This window comes from Eriocheir sinensis, chromosome 15 (assembly GCF_024679095.1).
Source record: "Eriocheir sinensis breed Jianghai 21 chromosome 15, ASM2467909v1, whole genome shotgun sequence".
Taxonomy (NCBI): domain Eukaryota; kingdom Metazoa; phylum Arthropoda; class Malacostraca; order Decapoda; family Varunidae; genus Eriocheir; species Eriocheir sinensis.
The window spans coordinates 22,369,156-22,389,493 of NC_066523.1; the positions used below are offsets into that span (position 1 = coordinate 22,369,156).

The 20,338-nt window shown below is 44.6% G+C and overlaps 1 protein-coding gene across 6 annotated transcripts in view; it reads left to right on the forward strand.

Moving 5' to 3' along the window:
* Nucleotides 1-20,338, forward strand: part of LOC126999052 (mediator of RNA polymerase II transcription subunit 27-like) — a 126,467-nt gene that overhangs the window by 70,126 nt on the left and 36,003 nt on the right. For all 6 annotated transcript variants that reach the window (XM_050861433.1, XM_050861434.1, XM_050861431.1 and 3 more), the window contains one exon: nucleotides 18,443-18,550. In XM_050861433.1, the coding sequence (XP_050717390.1) occupies nucleotides 18,443-18,550 (108 nt within the window). The remainder of the gene's footprint in view (nucleotides 1-18,442; nucleotides 18,551-20,338) is intronic.

The following is a 20,338-nucleotide window of genomic DNA, read 5'->3' on the forward strand; positions in this document are numbered from 1 at the left end:
AGTTCATGCCTGGAAAGTCAACAATTGACTGTATCCTGGGGCTTTGTGTACTGGTGGAATACCAACATGAGTTTGGACAGGAGATGCTTACAGCCTATGTTAATCTCAAGAAAGCGTTTGACTCAATCCATTGCAAGGCACTCTGGGATCTCCTGCTACTCTGTGGGAGTCTGCAAAGACCTTTGGTCTATTGACTGGTCTGTACTCTGGGACTGAAAGTTCTGTGAAAGTGGCAGGAAGGGCATTTTAAGCTTCTTTCCCCAAAAAGCAGGAGTGAGGCTGGGCTGTGTCCTTGCTCTATCACTTTTCAGTACTTTATGGACTGGATACTAGGCAGAGTTGTGGACCAGAGTCATTGTGGAGCAACCATTGGCAACATAGTTGACATAGCCACGAAGGTAGGGAGGAAAAATATAAAAAAGAAAGAAGAAAGAAAATTAAGTGTGGAAGCTGAGGGAGGAGGAAATCAGAAGAGAGTTTGAACAAAGAGTGAAAAAGGAAAATGAGGAAAATAATGGAGGATGGGAACAATTGGGAGAAAATTTCATGAAAGCAGGGAGAGAAGTGTGTGGTGAAGCAAAAGGAATTAGAAGAAAGGAAAGAGAGACATGGTGGTGGAATAGAATAGTGCAGCAGGCCATTAAGGAAAAGAAGGATGCATACAAGAAATGGCAGAAGACAAAGGAGGAGGAAGATAGAGAGGTGTTTAAAGAAAAGAAGAAAAAGGCAAGAAAAGAGGTAGCAAAGGCAAAGGAGAAAGCAACAGAAGAGTGGGTGAGGGAGAGAGAAGGGAGAAATTTAAAAAATGAGATGTTTAAAATTGTGAAACACATGAAAAGAGAGAGAGCAGATGTAGATGGGGCAAAGTTTGTAAAAGATGAAGGAGGGAACATCATGGTGGTAAAAGAAAAGATATTGGAAAGATGGAGTAAATTTTTCAGTGAACTGTTAAACGAGGAAAATTAATATACAATAAATGAAACTCAAAAAGTAGAAGGCCCACAAGAAAAAATTATGGAAGAGGAAGTAAAAGAAACACTTAAGGAAACGAAAAATGGTAGAGCAACAGGACCTTCAGGGCTAACAGTGGATTTAATAAAAGCAGCAGGAAAGGAAGGAGTGGTGGAATTGACAAGAGTGTTAAACGATGTATTAAAAAAGGGAGAGATACCAGAAGACTGGAAAGGAAGCTATACTATACCCATTTTTAAAGGGAAAGGAGATGCTTTGAAATGTGGTAACTATAGTGGGATAAGGTTACTGGAACATGGCATGAAGGTATATGAAAAAGTCCTGGAGATGAGACTGAGAGGATAACAAGAATAATGATAAATGTCAGTTTGGCTTTTGCCCTGGGAGATCAACAACTGAAGCAATGTACAGTACCCTCTCGAGTTTCGCACTCACTTCGTTCCGAAGGTATAGCGCTAAACTTGAGGATCGCGAAACTCGAGGTATTGAAAACACTGAAAAAGCGCTTATCTGTTCCGACCTGTGGAATTTTTTTTTTTTTTTTTTTTTTTTTTTCTCCACATGTGGGCCTGATGGTCAGCCCCGAGCCCGTCATGGCGCAGGCAACTGTTTATAGTGTCGCCATTCTAATTGGCTCATGCTGCCCCCTGGAGCTCACTTTTTTTCCTCCTTTACTCCCTTGTTATCTCAAAATATGTACCTTGGGAAAAGGAAGAAAACAGGAGGAGAGAACAGGTCGTTTTAAAGCCACAGATGAAGCCTTACAATTGGCTGAGCTCTGAAACCACGCTTGTGATTCGCTGGGAGTCCGATGATGTCATCGCTGGCGCTCACCCGGTCAGCGGCCTCAATCGCTGCCGTGGGGCAGTGTCACACTGGCCGTTTTCCTCTAACTGTTGGGGCTACGGGCAACACCCATGCGCCCAACTGGGAGCGAGTTCTCGGTAATCCGTAACCAGGTGTCACACCGGGCCTTTTTCTGCCCACCGCACTGGCGGCAGCTTGGGCAACTGGCAAATCCAACTTTTCCGAGTGTACGTCATACACGGCCAAGGTCGGTTGCCCGTATCCACTTTCACAACGTAAACAAAGTACTTGCCATGTATCAACATGGCGTCGTCTGCTAAAGTAAGGGCTGCCGCGGCTTGCGCTGCCACTACCCAAGTTATGGATTTGTTGCATCAGCTAAATGGAAGGAAGAAGCTGTTGTGGGTGTGCCGTGTCTGTGGGTCCTCTGTGCCAGTACTCATTGTCACCATTGCGCATGAGCGACCAACATACCCATTGTAAAGGCTTAGAGATTGCGAGAACTACGTTCGCCTCCAATGCCGAAGGTTCAGGATAGAAAATGATAGGTATCTCAGGAAGTGGGAAGGCAAACACTTGCTAACTTAACATTAGGTTTATTAAATAACAAGTTAATAACACTGACATAACTCCTCCAACACGTACAGTAATCTAACCATCTAGCATCCTCTCCACACAAATGATACTACCTAAATAGTAATCACATTACAGGCAGCTAAGAAAGAGCACGAATAATCACGGGAGAGGAATGATAGAGAAGGTTAGACTTACCTGGTGCAGAGTCGTATACACGGAAGTCAATCAGGACAACCGAGGAAACACTGTGCACACAATCACCACAAAGGTGTAACAAACATCAATAATGAACTCCCCCAAACACGTAACAGTGATATAACCGTCTGTTAAACCTCACCATAGTAGTTCAAGTATAGCAACAAGACAGCCTTTAGGCCAACACTGTGGGGAGGTTAAATAGAGCAAGGTTAAAGATCACCTGGTGTGGGGTCGTGACAGGTCACAGCACAGATGTAACGTAGCACAGCTCAAGACGAGACCAGAGGTGGCAGGATGAGAGTTCCGTCCCCTCTCTATACAGCGGCTTGAACAGGCAGAGAGAGAATCACTTCAGCCCACAAAAAGTGATGTCTTCTAAATGAGGACCTCAGCAGGGTGGTGTGGATGTATGTTGCCAGCAGAAGGCTGGAGGTCACTGCGGATATTAACAAGACGGAGATCAGTCAACACCACCGAATCTCCTCGCAGGTTCGAAGCGTGCATCGGCAATTCACGTGAAGCATCACACGTGGATAAGTGGTAGTTACGGTGGCGTGATGTTCCTACGCACACGGAAACACACACACACACACACACACACACACACACACACACACACAAAGTTATGGGACGGTTGCCGGCGGCCCTTACACCCATCTAGACTCCGACCATATAAACACGTGGATCGAGTAACAACAAAGACACACACGCACACATGCACGTACACACCAGACTCATCATGAACCATGGCAGATGTTTCTCAAACAAAAATGGCTTTGCCATTTCCTAAAGTGTTACAACTTATTTGGTGAGTGGTTCATACAAACCAAACATACACAATGGCAAGAAAAGAGCAGTGTCAAAGACGACTGCTCTCTTCTTGCCAAGAACTAGGTTTGGTTCATGTGAGACAATCACCAAGTAATACGTTCTAACACACCCAAGAAATGGTGAAATCGTTTCTGTTTGTCAGAAACATCTGCAATGGTTCCTAATGAGTCTGGTGTGTGCATGTGTGTTTGTGTGTGTTTGTTGTTATTCGATCTATGTGTTTATGTGGTTGAGTCAAGATGGGTGGGTTGGCCGCGCACGCGCAGTGGCGACAATGAGAACTGGCATGGAGGAACCACAGGCATGCCACACCCACAACTGTTTCTTCCTTCCATTTAACTACAGCAACAAGTCCATAACTTGGGTAATGGCAGCACAAGCTGTGACAGCCCTTACTTTAGCAGATGATGCCATGTTGATACATGGCAAGTGCTTTGTTTATGTTGTGGCTGTGGATACAGGCAACCGACCTTGGCCATGTGTGATGCTCACCAGGAAAAGTTGGAGTTGCCGGTTGCCCTAGCTGACGCCAACGTATTGGGAAGAAAAAAGCCCTGTGTGACACCAGCTTACGGATAACCGTGAACTCGCTCCCAGTTGGGCGTACGGGCGTTGCCTATAGCCCCAACAGTTGGACGAAAATGGCCATTGGGACACCACCTTAAGGCAGTGAAGCCGCTGATAGAGTGAGCATCGGCAATGACGTCATTGGACTCCTAATGAATCACAAGCGTGTTTTCAGAACTGTCAGCCAATCATAAGGCAGCTGCCTTCAACTGTGGCTTCAAAACGACCCGTTCTCTATTCTCTCTCTCTCTCTCTCAATAACTGATGACTGTGTATTTTGAGTAATCATCAAACCCAAAAGTCAGACCCAGGTGTGCACCAAATAACTTTTTTCATATTGATTACTTTATTCAATTAGCGCGAATTCAGTTAGCGCGACCGCGTTCATCCACCTAATTCTCGCGCTAAATGGGGCTCTACTGTACCTTCACCGAGCTCGAGCATCTGGACATCTGCCAGATCGCGTCAAGCCCCCGGACGTCACCTCTTCACATCGTGACGAAGAAGGACGGCTCCCTCCGCCCCTGCAGGGACTCTAGGCACCTTAACACCAGAACAGAGCCAGACCACTACACGCTGCCCCACATTGCTGACATCACCTCTTTCCTCCACAGTGCCAAAATCTTCTCAAAATTGGACCTACTGAAGGGCTACTACCAGGTCCCCATGCACCCGAAGGACATCCCAAAGACCGCCAACACCACGCCCTTCGGTACTTTCACATTTAATTACAGCTGTTTTGGCCTCTGAAACTCTGGCGCCACCTTCCAACGAATGATGGACAGAATCCTCGGTGACTTACCCTTCTGCGCCTGCTACATCGATGACATCCTCCAAAGTACTGGGACGCCTTCAGGAGAACGGCCTGGTGGTACGCTACGACAAGTGTGTGTTCGGCGCCAGAGAGGTGGACTTCTTAGGGCACCATCTCTCTCCTGCAGGCGTTTCACCCCTACCTGACAAGGTGACCGCAATCTGAAGATTCCCCACGCCCACCACAGCCAAGGCCCTCCAGGAATTCGTGTGAATGGTCAACTTTTACCACCGCTTCCTGCCCGGGATCGCTTCCACCATGGCGCCACTATACGCAGTACTAGCAGGCAAACTCAAGGACCTGACCTGGGGCCCTTCTCAAGCAGACGCTTTCCAGAAAGCGAAAGACGCCCTCACCGCGGCGACCTTCCTTGCTTTTCCAGTTCCCGGGAAGCCTCTCATCGTCACCACGGACGCCAGCAACATTGCCATTGGTGCTGTTTTGGAACAAATCACCCATGGCCAACCACGCCCTTTGAGTTTCCTCAGCCGCAAACTCCTTAAGGCTGAAAGGAACTACTCCGCCTTCGACAGAGAACTTCTCGCCGTCTACCAAGCTGTCCGCCATTTCCGCCACTTCCTGGAGGGTGCAACCTTCACCATCCAGACCGACCACATGCCCTTGGTTCACACCTTTACTAGACAGACGGACGCCTGGTCCCCAAGACAGCGCCAGCACCTCTCAGCCATTTCCGAGTTCAACTGCACCTTCAGACATCTGCCAGGCAGGAAGAACCCCGTAGCCGACACCCTCTCCAGAGTCGAGATAGATGCAGTTCAACTGGGATTCGACTACAACCTCCTCACCAAGGAGCAGCAATGGGACCCGAACGACAGCAGCGAGAACATCACTCACAGCCTTAAAGTGGAAGGACGTTCCCCTGGGTGAATTCGGCACCACCATCCTTAGAGATGTTAGCACTGGATGACCACGCCCATGGATACCAGCATCCCTTTGCTGTCACGTTTTCGACCTCATCCACGACCTGTCACATCCTTCACGACGAGCGACAAGACAACTGCTAACACAAAAGTTCATGTGGCACGGCATCTCCCTCGATGCAGGGAACTGGGTTCGGTCCTGCTCTTCCTGCCAGAAATCCAAAGTCCACCGACACACCGAGACGAGTCGCGGATCCTTTCACCAACCTCAGAGACAGTTCACCCACATCCACGTGGACGTCGTGGGTCCCTTCCTCAGTCAGCAGGACACCATTATCTTTTCACCATTGTGGACTGCTCTACCAGATGGCCTGAAGCCATCCCCATGCCCAACGACACTTCAGGCTCCTGCACCGTGGCCCTGCTCTCCGGATGGATCACCAGATTCGCCGTTCCAGAGCATATCACATTCGACCGTGGCACCACCTTCACATCGCAGTTATGGACGTCCTTGGGACAGCTGTTGGGTACAGCAGTCCACCACACTACAGCCTACAACCCTGAAGCTAGTGGCATGGTGGAACGATTTCACAGGACCCTCAAGGCGTCCCTAATGTCATGATGCGACAGCTCAACATGGTCCTCACAGCTTCCCTGGGTCCTCCTCAGCCTTCGGACTACCCCAAAGGAGGGCCTCGACGTCTCCCGAGGTGGTCTTCAGCGACCCCCTCATTGTACCCAGCGAATTCTTCCCAGATGCCCCTACGAGCAACGACATCAACCGTCTCAAGAGCATCACCGGGAAATTTGCCCTGTGCAAACAAACATACAAGACGCCAGATTGTAATGCAGGGAAAACTGAGAAATCGGTAACCTGTAATAACTGATGTGTTGCTTGTGAATCAGGGGGTTACGAACCGCGAGACAGACAGATGAACCAGATGTGGAGCTGGTGGCGTGATTACGCCTCGGCCGAAGGTGCCGAATGATCATTAGTTAGTTTTTTCATGGAGGATTGATGAGCAGAATTTTTCACCTGTATTGAGTGAGAGAGAACCAGTTGTTTCGGAACTCCTTCTGAACTGGTAGAACAGGCCACTTTTATGTTAACTAAACCACCGATAAATGCATTCACTAGCCTCTGGCTTGCCATGGGCAGTGGGAGGGGAGGTGAAAAGCAGACTGTGTGAGGGTGTCTCCCTCACACACCGTCTGGACCTCACCCCCACAGGTACGTTGAACCCAGCTCCTAGGGACCAAGCTTGTTAGTGTGTTATCTTGATACAATGTTAATGTTACTTAAAGAGTGAATTGTCACACACACACCGTCTGGACCTCACCCCCACAGGTTCCCTAGCATACTGAGTGAGCTGGTACCTCACTTGTTGTGTGTCATTATATAGAGTACGTGAACATCCCCTTCTGTGTGGGCTTATGATCACCCCCTTGGTATCTTAACCCCACACGAATACCTTGCCCCATGATTATCTTTGTGAACACATATCAATCAGTGGTTGAAGGGATACATTTTATTGTATTATTATGCGCCATAGAAACCTGACTAGGGTAGTTTTTGTTAGCTATGGCCAGGACTCTATATCTATATATATTTTATGAAATTATCTGTGATTGGGTGAGCCCTTTAAGGTGATTGGAATGATGAGTTGTAACCAGTATTGTTGAGTAACTTGGTAAAAGCTCGCTACCATTACCAACAGAATAATGAGTTGTCAATAGTGTTGTTAATTAATACCAATGTGCTCGCTACCATTACCAACAGTGATGAATTGTAAATAATATTGTTACTTAATTTCAATAAACTCGTTACCATTATATATCAACATAATGTGAATAAATCTCATAATTTAACATTTGTGTTGCGTCACCCTAACAACTAGTAAGCACACTTGAACAACAATACAGTACCCACGCTGCCTCGCTACTCAACAATAGGGGTGGGCAGGTACCGGTACTAACGGTACCAGCTATGCGGTACATTACCGGTACCAGACTGCTCGGTACCGGTACCAATACTAGCCAGTCGCTCATGGTGTCCCTCATTTCTTCCTCACACGAGTGAGGCTGAGACTGAGTGCCTGAGTGGATATCTCGGTGATATGGATATTCTCTCTCTCTCTCTCTCTCTCTCTCTCTCTCTCTCTCTCTCTCTCTCTCTCTCTCTCTCTCTCTCTCTCTCTCTCTCTCTCTCTCTCTCTCTCTCTCCACTGAATGAATATTTATTTTTTGATAGAAACCTACCTCTTGTTAGATTTACGTTGTTTTTGATTTACGCGACCTCTTCAAGGACACAATACTCGCGTAAACCGAGAGTTACCTGTACCAACATTTTTGGTAAGGGGGGCCACATATAAACTGTAATTGCATGAACGAACACTCTTGTGGGCGACTGTACATTGAGTTGAACTATCAAAAAGCTCAAAATGAGTTACTCTCTAACAATATATATAAGTCTGTGCTAAATATGTTGAGAGAAAACGATTTACTCTAATACGCACGTACAATCCAAGAAAGTCTACAGCAATCAACACGACAATTTCTCCTCACAAATCGACAAAAAATGGCCCAAACACCGACTTTTAGGTGACGGTAAGCTAAAAGACATTACAGCTCTTCATATTTCATGGTTTTCAGCTGTTTTATGTAAATAGAATAAAATCGTTTTTTCCTCCGACGCTGGGGTGGGGAGGAAATTACAAAATACCAAAACGCTGTGCGAGTTAAAAATCTAAATTGGTGTTCCCAAAGCCTTTCCTTTCTTTTGTCTTTCTCGCTGCCCAGTCCGAAAGGGAAGAAATCAGAGACACAGTGTATAAAGAAACTAACGAGAGAGAGAGAGAGAGAGAGAGAGAGAGAGAGAGAGAGAGAGAGAGATCCTTGAAAGTGGTTGGTCACCACTAATTATTGCATTAATATGCGTGCCAAATAATATTTTTGTTGATTTTGGGTTGGCGGAGAAAGTAAACAGTTGTGTGGGATTGGGCAGAATGTGGCGGCGGCGTGGCGGGTTCCCAGTCCCAACCTGACAAGTTCACGTCTAGTTAACCCCCCAGCCCCCGCATGGTAAGGAGTCGGCTCGCTTACCACGCACGTGTTGCACAATGGCTTGCAAGCCTGCTGGGAAACCCCCACGGGCAAGATTCGCCCACTGACGTACGAGCAAACGTACTAAGTGAAAAAGTGGATGTTGGCGGTGGCCGAGTGGATAAGGTGGGGAGCGTAGGATCGGACTGAACAACATCAAAAGGCAGATAATGTCTACCAGTGCACTAGGGCTAGAAAAAAAAAAGGGTGTGTGTGAGTGGGGCAAAATGGCAAGGGCCAGAACCAAATTGTGTTTTCTCCATAGGCTTAGTTATTCCTGTGACGCAATTTCCTATGGCGCGGCCGTTGCTCAGAACCAATTAACCGTGCCATACGCGACTCGACTGTATATGCCGTGGATCAGGTGGCAAGACAGGGTGTCCAGTGCAGATGTAGCTAACAGATGTGGAATAGAGGACCTGAAAACAGTGCTCAGAAGGGAAAGACTCTGATGGTTTGGACATGTAAAGAGAGCAGGGAAGGATACTGTGCTGGGAGTTTTAGAGAGATTGGAGGTAGAAGAAAGGAGACCATTTGGTAGACCTAGGAAAACATGGAGAAGGTGTATACAGGAAGACTTGGCATTGATGGGATTGGATGAGCAACGAGCAGAAGACAGAGTAGAATGGAGGAGAGCCATAAAGCGTCCAATTGCTCAGGAAGAGTGAAAATGGAGGTAACCCTTTAGGGGATAAGGCATAATACCATCTTACTATGACATACGGTGAGTGTGACAGAATCCTTTTTTTTTAAAAATCAAAACACATGTTTCTTAGCAATCTTTATTGAAATTATGGGCATGAAATTAAAGTTCAACTTCTCTAGTTTACCATCAATCACTGACAGGATTCATTTAAAGAAAAAATATATAAACGTGAGGGGAGACTAAAGAATGTAACTCAAATTTTTATTTATTTATTTATTTATTTATTTATTTTTTTACGTCTGCCTATTGCGCCGGTAGGCTTGCTTGAGGGGCCTGGATGGTATTCGGCCCCAGCCCGTCATGGCGCAGGCAAGTGTTTATAGTGGCACCATCTTCTCTTGGCTCATGCTGCCCCCCAGAACTCGTTCATGATTCTTGGACGGTTTCCTCTAGAGTCTGGGTTGATGGATGGTCTTGAGGACAGCATGTGGGTAGTTTTGAGCCACTCGGCGGTGACTGAAAAATCCGAGGTGGTAGCGTGGGGATTCGAACCCGTGTCGTCCATCATGTGGTGAATGTGGGCCCAGCACGCTACCGCTTCAGCCACTGCCTACCCTAAAATAGTGTTAGAAGTGACTGAGGCATACAGACAGGTCACACTTGGTGCAGTGGAAGCATGTCTTCCTGTGCTTCTTTGATGGGCACTTCTTACAGTATGCGACTGGAAAGCAGCTCTCTGCTATGACCACCTTATGACTCCTATCTCGAACTACGTTACACAAATCCCTGATGAGTTTCCTCATAAACATCAAATAATATTACTTGAATCAGTGACTGAAGGTAACACAAAACATAATAAACATCTCACAAACACATTCATGCACATACGTAGAAAAAATTGTCAATTTAGAATTATAAATTTATTAAGTCGCGTATTATTTTTTCTTCTGTACTAATGGCATACGGTAGTCTGTCTCACGTTTTTTTTTTTTTTTTTTTACTGTAATGGCATACAATTGTCTGTCTCACTTATTATTTTTTTACTGTAAGGCATATGCTAGTCTGTCACACTCCCACAGTTCTTATACCTCCAGAGCATGAGGTGAGTCCCCTGGACTAAAAACACAATTACAGTCGTCCCTCAAATAGTACGGTTTCGGTTTTATGCGGATTGTCATGGAAGAATTTTTTTATAATTTTTAAAATTTCCCGTTCGTCGCACCAAGTAGCCATGGCGTGAGTGGCAACACTGTTCTACCAAAACACCTGCTGAAAGCACCCCAAAGTGTTCGAGAAAGGTGTTCATCTTGTAGAATAATTTAGATTTCAGAGAAGTTACGTTTTGGGATGAGTTATGTACGTTGCGTTAGGGAGAGCAAACCAACTGAATGAGAGCAGTGTTCGCTGTATCTATTGTAGTGTAAAAGAAATTCTCGCCACAGTAACTGCCAGTGCTCCAAGAGTGCTGCTAGAGTGGAGATAAAGGCCGTCCTTTTACTAAGCCTCGTCGTTGCTATGGTAACGGCATCTCACTCGCAGCAAAATGGCGTACGCTGATCTTCCTACCAGTGCGTTTGAGAGAGCGAGTCGGGACGTCTCGGGCGCTCAGATCACCCCTGGCGATGTTTAACATGCATTACTAGTTGTCCTGGCTGACGAACTCCCTACAACAGAAGATGAAAAGGAAGCTCCATTGGTTATGGTGGTACAGAGAGGTGAAATGCAATGCAAACACTTATATGTGTTTATTTGGGCCGCCATGTTTGCTGATGACATCATCACAGCATGAAGGCGCTCCACCTCTCAAAGCTGGGAGCCAGTGGACACGCCGAGTTGCCAACTCGTGCTGCCGCGTCACGCATTTGAGAGCACTCGGGACGTTCCGAGAGTCCCGATTCCCTCTCTCAAATGCAGCCCAGGGAGTGTTTCTATGGGGAGCACTAATTTTATATGGATTTTCGAATAGTACGGGGGTCCTGGGTCCCTAACCCCCGTACTATGTGAGGGACGACTGTATAGCCAAGACCAGGAGAGCGACCGCGCAAACAGTGCCTCCTCTTTCAAGACCCAAACAAAGACTGAACATAGCTGGCACGGCAACTGCCGACGAACTAAGACATACAAGCTACCACGTGTTGACACCATACTGTATCTTGACAGGCTCATCATATGCCCTGCAGGGTTAAACGAAATGATGATGATGATGATGTCTGACCTTGTTTTTGCCGATGATGCAGTAATCCTGGCGGAGTCACTGCAAATTTTGGTGATGGCTTTGAGGCACTGCACAAGAAGCCCTTGGGACTAAGGTCTCCTGGGCCAAGACCAGGGTACAAGTGTTTGGTGTTTGGAGGCTTGCTAGATGAAACTACAGTCTGTTCATGCGTGTAGGACATTGAGGTCTCGGAAAATTTCACATACCTTAGTAGCGTAGGGCATAACAACGGTGAATCTCGCCTGGAAGTCTTACAGCGGATTGGCTTGGCTCACGGTGTTGTGGACTCCCTCTGCACGGTTATATAGCGCTGTCAATACCTGTGTAGAAGGATCTTCAAGTCCCATGTGCTCCCTGTCTTACTTTATGGCTGTGAGACATGGACACTAAATGGGAACTTGGAGAGGCGTCTTGATGCCTTTGGTAACAAGTGTCTACGCAGAATCATGGGATATCACTGGAATGAATTTGTATCAGACCGGCGACTACTCCGTTAGACTGATTCAACATATATTACCTTCATAGTCCGTCAACGCCAACTCCGGCTATATGCATACGTGGCACGTTACCTAGAAGCTGATCCTGCTCATCAGGTTGTCTCTGTAAGAGACAATCCTGAGTGGAGGAGGCTAAGGGGATGCCCACGGAGCTCGTGGCTTGAGCAAGTCAATAGATCCTGCCAGAAAGTACTCAAGATGGGAAGGGGGCCTGCAGGGAGACTCGCCCGAAGGGACCCCCAGACTTGGCATAGTAGGGTGGGCAAGGTGATGCGCCCCCCGGCGTATGCCCCCATTGGTTGATTGATTGATTCTCCAGGGGCAGGAACAAATAAGTGCTTTTTCAGTGTTTTCAATACCCTGAGTTTTGCGATCCTTAAGTTTAGCGCTATATCTTCGGAACAAGGCAAGCACAAAACTCAGGAGGGTACTGTATATTCATTTCTAAGATGTTTATATCTTTCTCTATTGGCTTCATTCTCCTTTTCCAAATTTGCCGTGCTCTATCTCAGTTTTGTTTGGCCTCAAAACAGTTTGCATTTAACCATTCCTTGTTTCCTTTCTTCTTTACTACGTAGAATGGCACACATTCATTTACTCTTTCATTATACACCCTTAAGAAATAGTTGTACTTCTTTTGCACACACTTAAATTGGTTCATTACCATCCAGCTTTTTATTCTTCACTTTTTTGCCTTGTTATAATTTCTCCTTATTTTTATGTTCTTTAATGTAATCTTGACATTCTTCATCCAGTTCGACTTCCTGGATGTCATGGTTACTTATTCCAAATGGGCATCTGTTCCACCTCTCCTGATATCTTAGTCCCTTTTGTAAATATTGATTCCAATCTTGCTGGTTCATCTCTGCCTCTATGTCCAGTTTCCTCTTTTACTCAGTGAGTCATGAGGTTACTCTCTTATCAGTTCCAATAACTTTCCCCCAATGTGTTTTTATCTCTGCTGTGATAAAACACAAACCTTATCCCAAGGCTTTATTCAGCTTAAAGTCTATGCCATACTTTGTAAACAGAGGGAAAGAAAAATGCTATACAAACAGCAAACACAAACAACCTAATACAGGAACACAACATAATACATAAACAAAACACTATAAATGCTGAAGCTATGATCATACAGTAATATCAGTGTTGTAATAATAATACTGCAGAGTTTGGGGTAGATACCTACTGAGCTGGTGCTATGCCATACTTGAGCTGGTGAGGGCTGGCTGGACACTGGCAGCTGGAACCCAACAACTGCTTTCCAGCCCAGTGTTGCCATCCCAGTAATTACAGTGTAGCCAACCTAAAACCATAACATTCTCCCTCTTCCAAAAATAGCTAGTACGGTCTTTACAGATCTAAGCGGTTTGGTGGGCGACGTATACGTCCGGACCTTCGTAGCTCTGGAGCCTCCTCGCTAGGTTCCGCATGCCCTGGAGGTGTTGGAGTAGCACGTGGGGCCGTGTCACTTGCTTCGGTAGGAGTAGCGTCGAGTGACTTCCTTGGAGAAGCCGAGGCATCTCCCGCAGCATCCACAGGGGTATCTTGGGAGCCCTTATGAGCAGGGGTCTCAACTGGGGCTAGGTGCCGAGTAGACACTGTAATCTCTTCATCATTTTGGTTGTGAATGTGGGCATAGTGTGGATTAGCCTGAAGGAGCTCCGTTTCTTCAACAAGAGGGTCTGTCTTGCTCATCCGCACATGATGCTTTAGGAGAACTGGTCCGGGAGGGCACTGAAGCTCCAGTAGTGAACGTAGCGACGTGAATGGTTCAGCAGTCTCATGTGGGGTAGCATTTGTAGCCGTGCACAGTAATGAACGAACTGAGTGAAGAGCATCAGGTAGAATAGCTTGCCAGCATTGAGTAGGCAGATCACAGGACTTGAGAGTCATGGTAATTGCTTTCCATATTATTCCATTAAACCGCTCCACTTGTCCATTGCCTTCGGGGTTGTAGTTTGTGGTTCTGCTGCAGGAAATTCCTTTACTAGGCAGAAACTCTTGGAGTTCTTTGTTCATGAAAGACAATCCCCTGTCTGAGTGGATGTTGGCAGGCATGCCAAAAATTGAAAACAATTGAGAGAGACAACTAATGATGGTCGAAGCAGTCATATTTGCACACGGGAACACAAAAGGAAATCTGGAATATTCATCGACGATGTTAAGGAAATATCGATTCCTGTCAGTACTGGGCAGAGGTCCTTTGAAATCCATATTCAGCCGCTCAAAAGGCTGAGTAGCTTTTATGAGATGAGTTTTTTCTGGGTGATGAAAGTTTGGTTTGACCTCTGCACATACTTTACATGATCTGGTCACCTGTCACACATCTTCCACTGAGCAGGGCATATTCTTAGACTTGACAAAATGGTAGAAGCGGGTGATCCCAGGATGACACAAAGCCTTGTGAAGAGTTACTAGTGAGTCCTGGCCATTACACGCTGCCCCACAGTGGGACCTAGAGAATATATCAGGGGAGACATTTTCTGGTCCAGGTCAGTACACAATCTGAAAGTCATAGCAAGATAGTTCCATTCGCCAAAGCAATATTTTGTCATTCTTTATCTTACTCTTCTGCTGCTTGTCAAACATAAACCTCACAGACCGCTGGTCAGTTCTTATAGTGAAACGCCTGCCTGTCAGATAATGCATCCAATGGCTAACAGCTTCAATGATGGCCTGGGCTTCCTTTTCTATCGAAGCATAGCACTTTTCAGGTCCCTGAAATGTTCTTGAAAAGAAGGCTACTGGACGTCCTGCCTGGGAGAGAACTGCTGCAACGGCTACTTCAGATGCATCAGCTTCAAACAGCTCCCAGTTTACTCCCTTGCAATTAAAATCTCCCATAAGCTTTACATTTCTGGTATCATATAGTGTAGTTTTAAAAACTCTTCCCACTTATCCTGTGTACTCTTGGCTTTGTACAGCCCACTCCAATTTGCATTTTCAAAAAAAGTTCTCATGCTAACAAAGTCTGCCTTACAGTAGTTACTTCTCCCAATTTTGTGATCCTCTTTTCGGTCAGTCGTTCTCTTTTCTTTTACTTCAAATTCCACAACCGTATGGTTGCTCTTAGCTATTGGACAATCTACGTTAAGATTTTCTATTTTGTACGAGTGTGTGTGTGTGTGTGTGTGTGTGTGTGTGTGTGTGTGTGAGAGAGAGAGAGAGAGAGAGAGAGAGAGAGAGAGAGATCCTAATCTCTCTCGCAAATTTCTCTGTATATTTATGCATACATCTCAAAATTATCAAACAATTTATGTTTCTTTATGTGCACCATTTAATTTTGCATGTTTTTATATATAATACACGATGATTATATTGAGTTTATGGCTGAAAACTTGTTATAATCAGTAGCGACGTTTGAAATTTGGTGCACGCGGCCAGCCCGGATACGGGGCGGGGCGCTGTTTTCGCCCGGCCGTAGTGAAAGGGTTAAGGAAAAGTTGGACAAATACAGATATGAAGACAGGACCACACGAGCGTGAGCCCAGGCCCTGTAAAACTTCTACTAGGTAAATACACACACACACACACACACACACTACACACGGCCCGGTAGCTCAGGGGTAGAACGTCTGGCTCACAACCAGAAGGACCGGGGTTCAATTCCCCGGCCGGGTGAAGATAAGTTGGGTTTATCTTCTTTCACGTGCAGCCCCTGTTCACATAGCAGTTAGTAGGTACACGACGTCAGGCAAGGAGTTGTGCCCTCGTTGTCGCGGTGTGTTGTGTGTGAGTGGTCTCAGACCTACCCAAAGATCGGTACTATGAGCTCTGTGCTCTTCCGTAGGGGAATGTCTGGCTGTCTCGAGAGAGACCCGCAGCAGACCAAGAGGTGGAGGTGAGGTGAATTACGCACACACACACACGAATATGACGTATGAAGACAGATTGAAGAAGATGGACTTGACGACACTGGAACAAAGAAGGAAGAGAGATCTGATCACACTATATAAGTTGGTAAATAAGTTTGATGAGGTGGATAGAGATGATCTCTTCTCAACTGCAAGAATGCAGGGGCTGAGAGAACATGGAAGGAAAATTAATAAAGGAACCTGTTTGAGTGACGAAAAAGTATAGTTTTCCACATAGAAGTGTTAACACATGGAACAGCTTGCGGGAAGAGGTGGTGGAGGTGAGCAGTGTCAGTCAAATGAAGGAAAAGCTGGATGAATGTAGATATGGAGACGGGATTATTAGAGCTTAGCTCAGGCCCTGTAGACTACAAATAGATAAATACACACACACACACACACACACACACACACACACACACACACACACACACACACACACACACACACACCTTCAATAATATTTTCCTTCTTCTCCTCCTCTCCTGCTGTCCTAATTAACCTTTATCTTCTTTTAATCCCCCCGTTAAGGTTCAGGTCAAGACATTACCGGCTTAGGTTTGACCTTCCGAAGGGTGACGGGAACATGGATGGGAACTGTCTCATGACATCTCTGATTCGTGCAGCAGTTTCCGAAAAGTGTTTATCAATAAATTTCAGTAGCTGTTCTAGTTATTCTCTTCGATGTTTTTCATCGCAGGCAACAGAGCATCCATTTGAACATGTCAGAACACAACTGTGAAAGTATTTGTCCACAAAATACATGATTAATGAAAGCGCACCCATCCATCCACAACAGCCATGCTGTCAGTAAACCAATCACCAACACGGGGCTGTCAGGCTCCAGGTGGGTCCTCCTAAAACGAGGGGGACTCTCGCCACTTAAGGTCAGTGTGACTATAGTGGCAATTATTATGATTATTATTGCGTCTGGTGAAGTTCTTCCAGACAGCAAATAGGTGTGCTAATAGTCATGTTTGTTATTATTATCAAAACTCTATTCCAGCCAAAATTGACTTCTATTTTTACCACCTTGACCTGGCCGTTGTGTTTTGTTTGCTGCCCCTGAGCTGTTTCTTCTACTGGAGAGAACAGAATAGATAGAAAAATATAGTTTTCCTCCGTTTTCTCAAGAACTACTGGTCGTATGAAAATTCCAATGATAGGCTTTGAATCCTCATAAAAATCCCTTTTATATACCTTTTTTTTTTATATATATAGTTTTCCTCCGTTTTCTCAAGAACTACCAGTCGTATGAAAATTCCAATGATAGTGTTTGAATCCTCATAAAAATCCCCTTTTATTGGCATATAAACCATAAAAAGTTGACTCAGGAAGTTTCGAGTTACGAGGTGGTGAACATAAGCATTTCTTATTTATCTTTAATCAATGTTTTTTTCGGTGTCGGTAAACTTCACTATTTATTTACATTTCTTGATTTTTATCTTTCATATGGCAGAATAATTTCTTCCAAAACCAACGATATATATTATTGCCAGTAAGAAAGAATACTCGTGGGTGAAATTGATAACACGATAAAAATATTTGCCACACAGTCAGGCCATTCCTCGAGGCCCCTTAGGGCAAGGCAAGTACTCTATATTTGCCTTGCCTTAGGGAGCCCCAGACGGATGTCGCAGTGGAAAGTGAAACTTATTAAACTTTTGGTGCGTGAAAGGGTTAAGTACCATGTACTTACTTTTGCTACTGTCCAACGTCTCCCATTACTTTCCCAGTCTCCCATCCACATCTTTATTATCAGTTTACCCTTCATTGGAAACAGAACACAATCACTAAGGCTCAAGCCCCTGGTAAAACCAAATCAAAATAAGTAAACAATCCTTGGTCCTTGTCTGGGCTGTCAGGAGCGCGGAGGCAGTGTGTGTTGTTGGCTTGGCTGCTCAGCGGTATGTGTGTGTGTGTGCCCACAATAATCTTTAATCCTCCTCCTCCTCCTCTTCCTCCTCCTCCTTCTCTTTTTGGTGCTGCTGCTGCAGCCTCTAATCAACCTTTTCCTCTTCTCACCCTTGTGTTAAATCACAGGTAAGTCATTATCAGCTTAGGTCCCATTCTGGCTTGACCTTCTGCCAACACCAACACCTTGTCCACCACTCCCTCACGGTATTTTTGCAAAAATAAATAAATAAATAAAATAAAATAAAATAAAAACATCAAAGAATTCTAGTGGACCTCGCAAACTTGAAGACTCACAAAGGAAAAACCAGCAAAGTAGAAGAACCACCTGTACTTGATTTCATCCATTTCACCCCATATGACTTCACACCATTTCTTTTAATGTGTTTAGGCTAATACCCTAGCTCATGTAAATGTGACGAGTTATAACTTTGACTCTCCTTTGTCTTGGAAATGAGAATGTAAATGAATTCAGTTGCTCTGTGTTTTTCTCTGCTGGTAAAAAAAAGAATCCCTTATTAACTGTATTTTACTCCTCAGAAACTATATGCTGTGTTTGTTTCAGGTTGTTTTAGGACGTGTTCTGAAGGCAGTTGTAACCTTTAAGGGCATACTGATCGAGTGGGTTGTTGTGCGTGCCCACAATGAACCCCTATTAGATGAGGAGGGTAAGGTGAGTTAAAGTTGTAATGGCTTTTTGTTTTGTAACACTCCGATTTCAGTACTATTACTAATATTCATAACGACTATAAGAGGACAGTCCACTGTGAAATATTAAAAAAAAAATTACAAAATTGTGTTTGACACTCCGGGAACACCGTGGCTTTTCTTTTTGTTGTTGTTATTCTATGAATTTAAATGTCCATAGTAAGCGGTAAAATAAATACTCACCAAGTGGGTATGGAGCACCGGCTATACTGCCTTTGGTGCAGTCTATATTGTGTGTTACTTTCAGTGAATATGAAAAAAAATAACATGCCAATGGATTCTTACGAATCTGGCATTTGTACTGGTGCCTTTGTGTCTTACCTGACATTCAGTGTTCTAAGTACACTGAAGTGTCATTTGCTAACAAAGATGTTTGAGTGCAATGAATATATACAAAAAGGCTTCAAACTCCTTGAGAAACAAGGATAACACCAACCAAACACAAGTAAAAGAAGAGGAAGGAAGAAGATGCTAGTGTTAGGAAAAAAAGGAATTTTTAATCAAACCTGGAGACAATTAGGTGCATGATGCATCTAGATACCTTTATCCTCAAGCAAATAATTCTTTCAAAAGGGAGTCCCAGGTGCCAGATCATTATGTACGTGCATTTATATATGAGCAATGAACCCCTGAAAATCAAATTATAACTGATTTGCAGCCTTGTTACTTCACTTGGTTGTGATATGACACTAAAATGAAAGAATATTTCAATTATCGCATTTGACTGCTTATAAGACGCACCCCCCAATTTCGGCAGTCATTTGAAAAAAATATATAATAAATGGGTTTGAACCGCGAGTGTCAAGTGAAGATTTTACACCTGACATTCATAGCTCTCCCTTTTATCATGTCATTATTAAAGTATCACATGTATTCAGATCCTTATGAAACCCCAATACTTTACATTTAAAACCCTTAACACATTCCTTACAACCTGACTAAACCGGTGGGTCAGGTGGTTTATTCCCTTGTTGCAGCCTGACCCACCGGTGGTCATTTTGACGCTAATTACTGTCCTCCTAATTATCCAATATTGGATCCACCTATTAACATTTTTTTGTATTAAATATTTTCTTTCTATGGATAAGGCATCAAAGAAAGATAATCAATAAAAATAATATTGTTTGTTGACCATAAACCATATCAATTTTACCTTGAATTGAGACTATTATGAAATATGGTAAATTACATTTAATTGGTCTTTTTTTAACTTGAGTGGTTTAAAATCATTTTTTCTCATATATCCCCCATAGCTTTCCATCATAAAGTATTAGAACTGAAGTTATGGCCAAAATGACATTTTGTGCGACCTTCACCTTGACCTTTGACCTCTGACATCAGGCCATGCAAGGTGCATCATTTGAAAGCATTTTTTTTGAAATTTGATTTTTTTTTTTTACTGACCTTGGGCAAACTTTTTGAGGTCAAGGTCAAAGGTCAAGGTCAATGCCATGCAAGGTGCATCATATAGAAGCATTTATCTCGAATTTGATGAAATTCTATTTTTTTGGAACCTTTGACCTTGGGTGAACTTTTCAAGGTCAAGGTCAAGGTCAAAGGTCAAGGTCAAAGGTCAAGGTCAAGGCCAAGGCCAAGGTCAAGGCCATGCAAGGTGCGTCTTTCCTTGACCTAAAATGCGAACCAGGTCGGAAGGCTCTATGATAATTAGAACCAAAGTTATGGCCAAAATGACGTTTTGTGCGACCTTGACCTTTGACCTTTGACATCCAGGCATGCAAGGTGCATCATATGG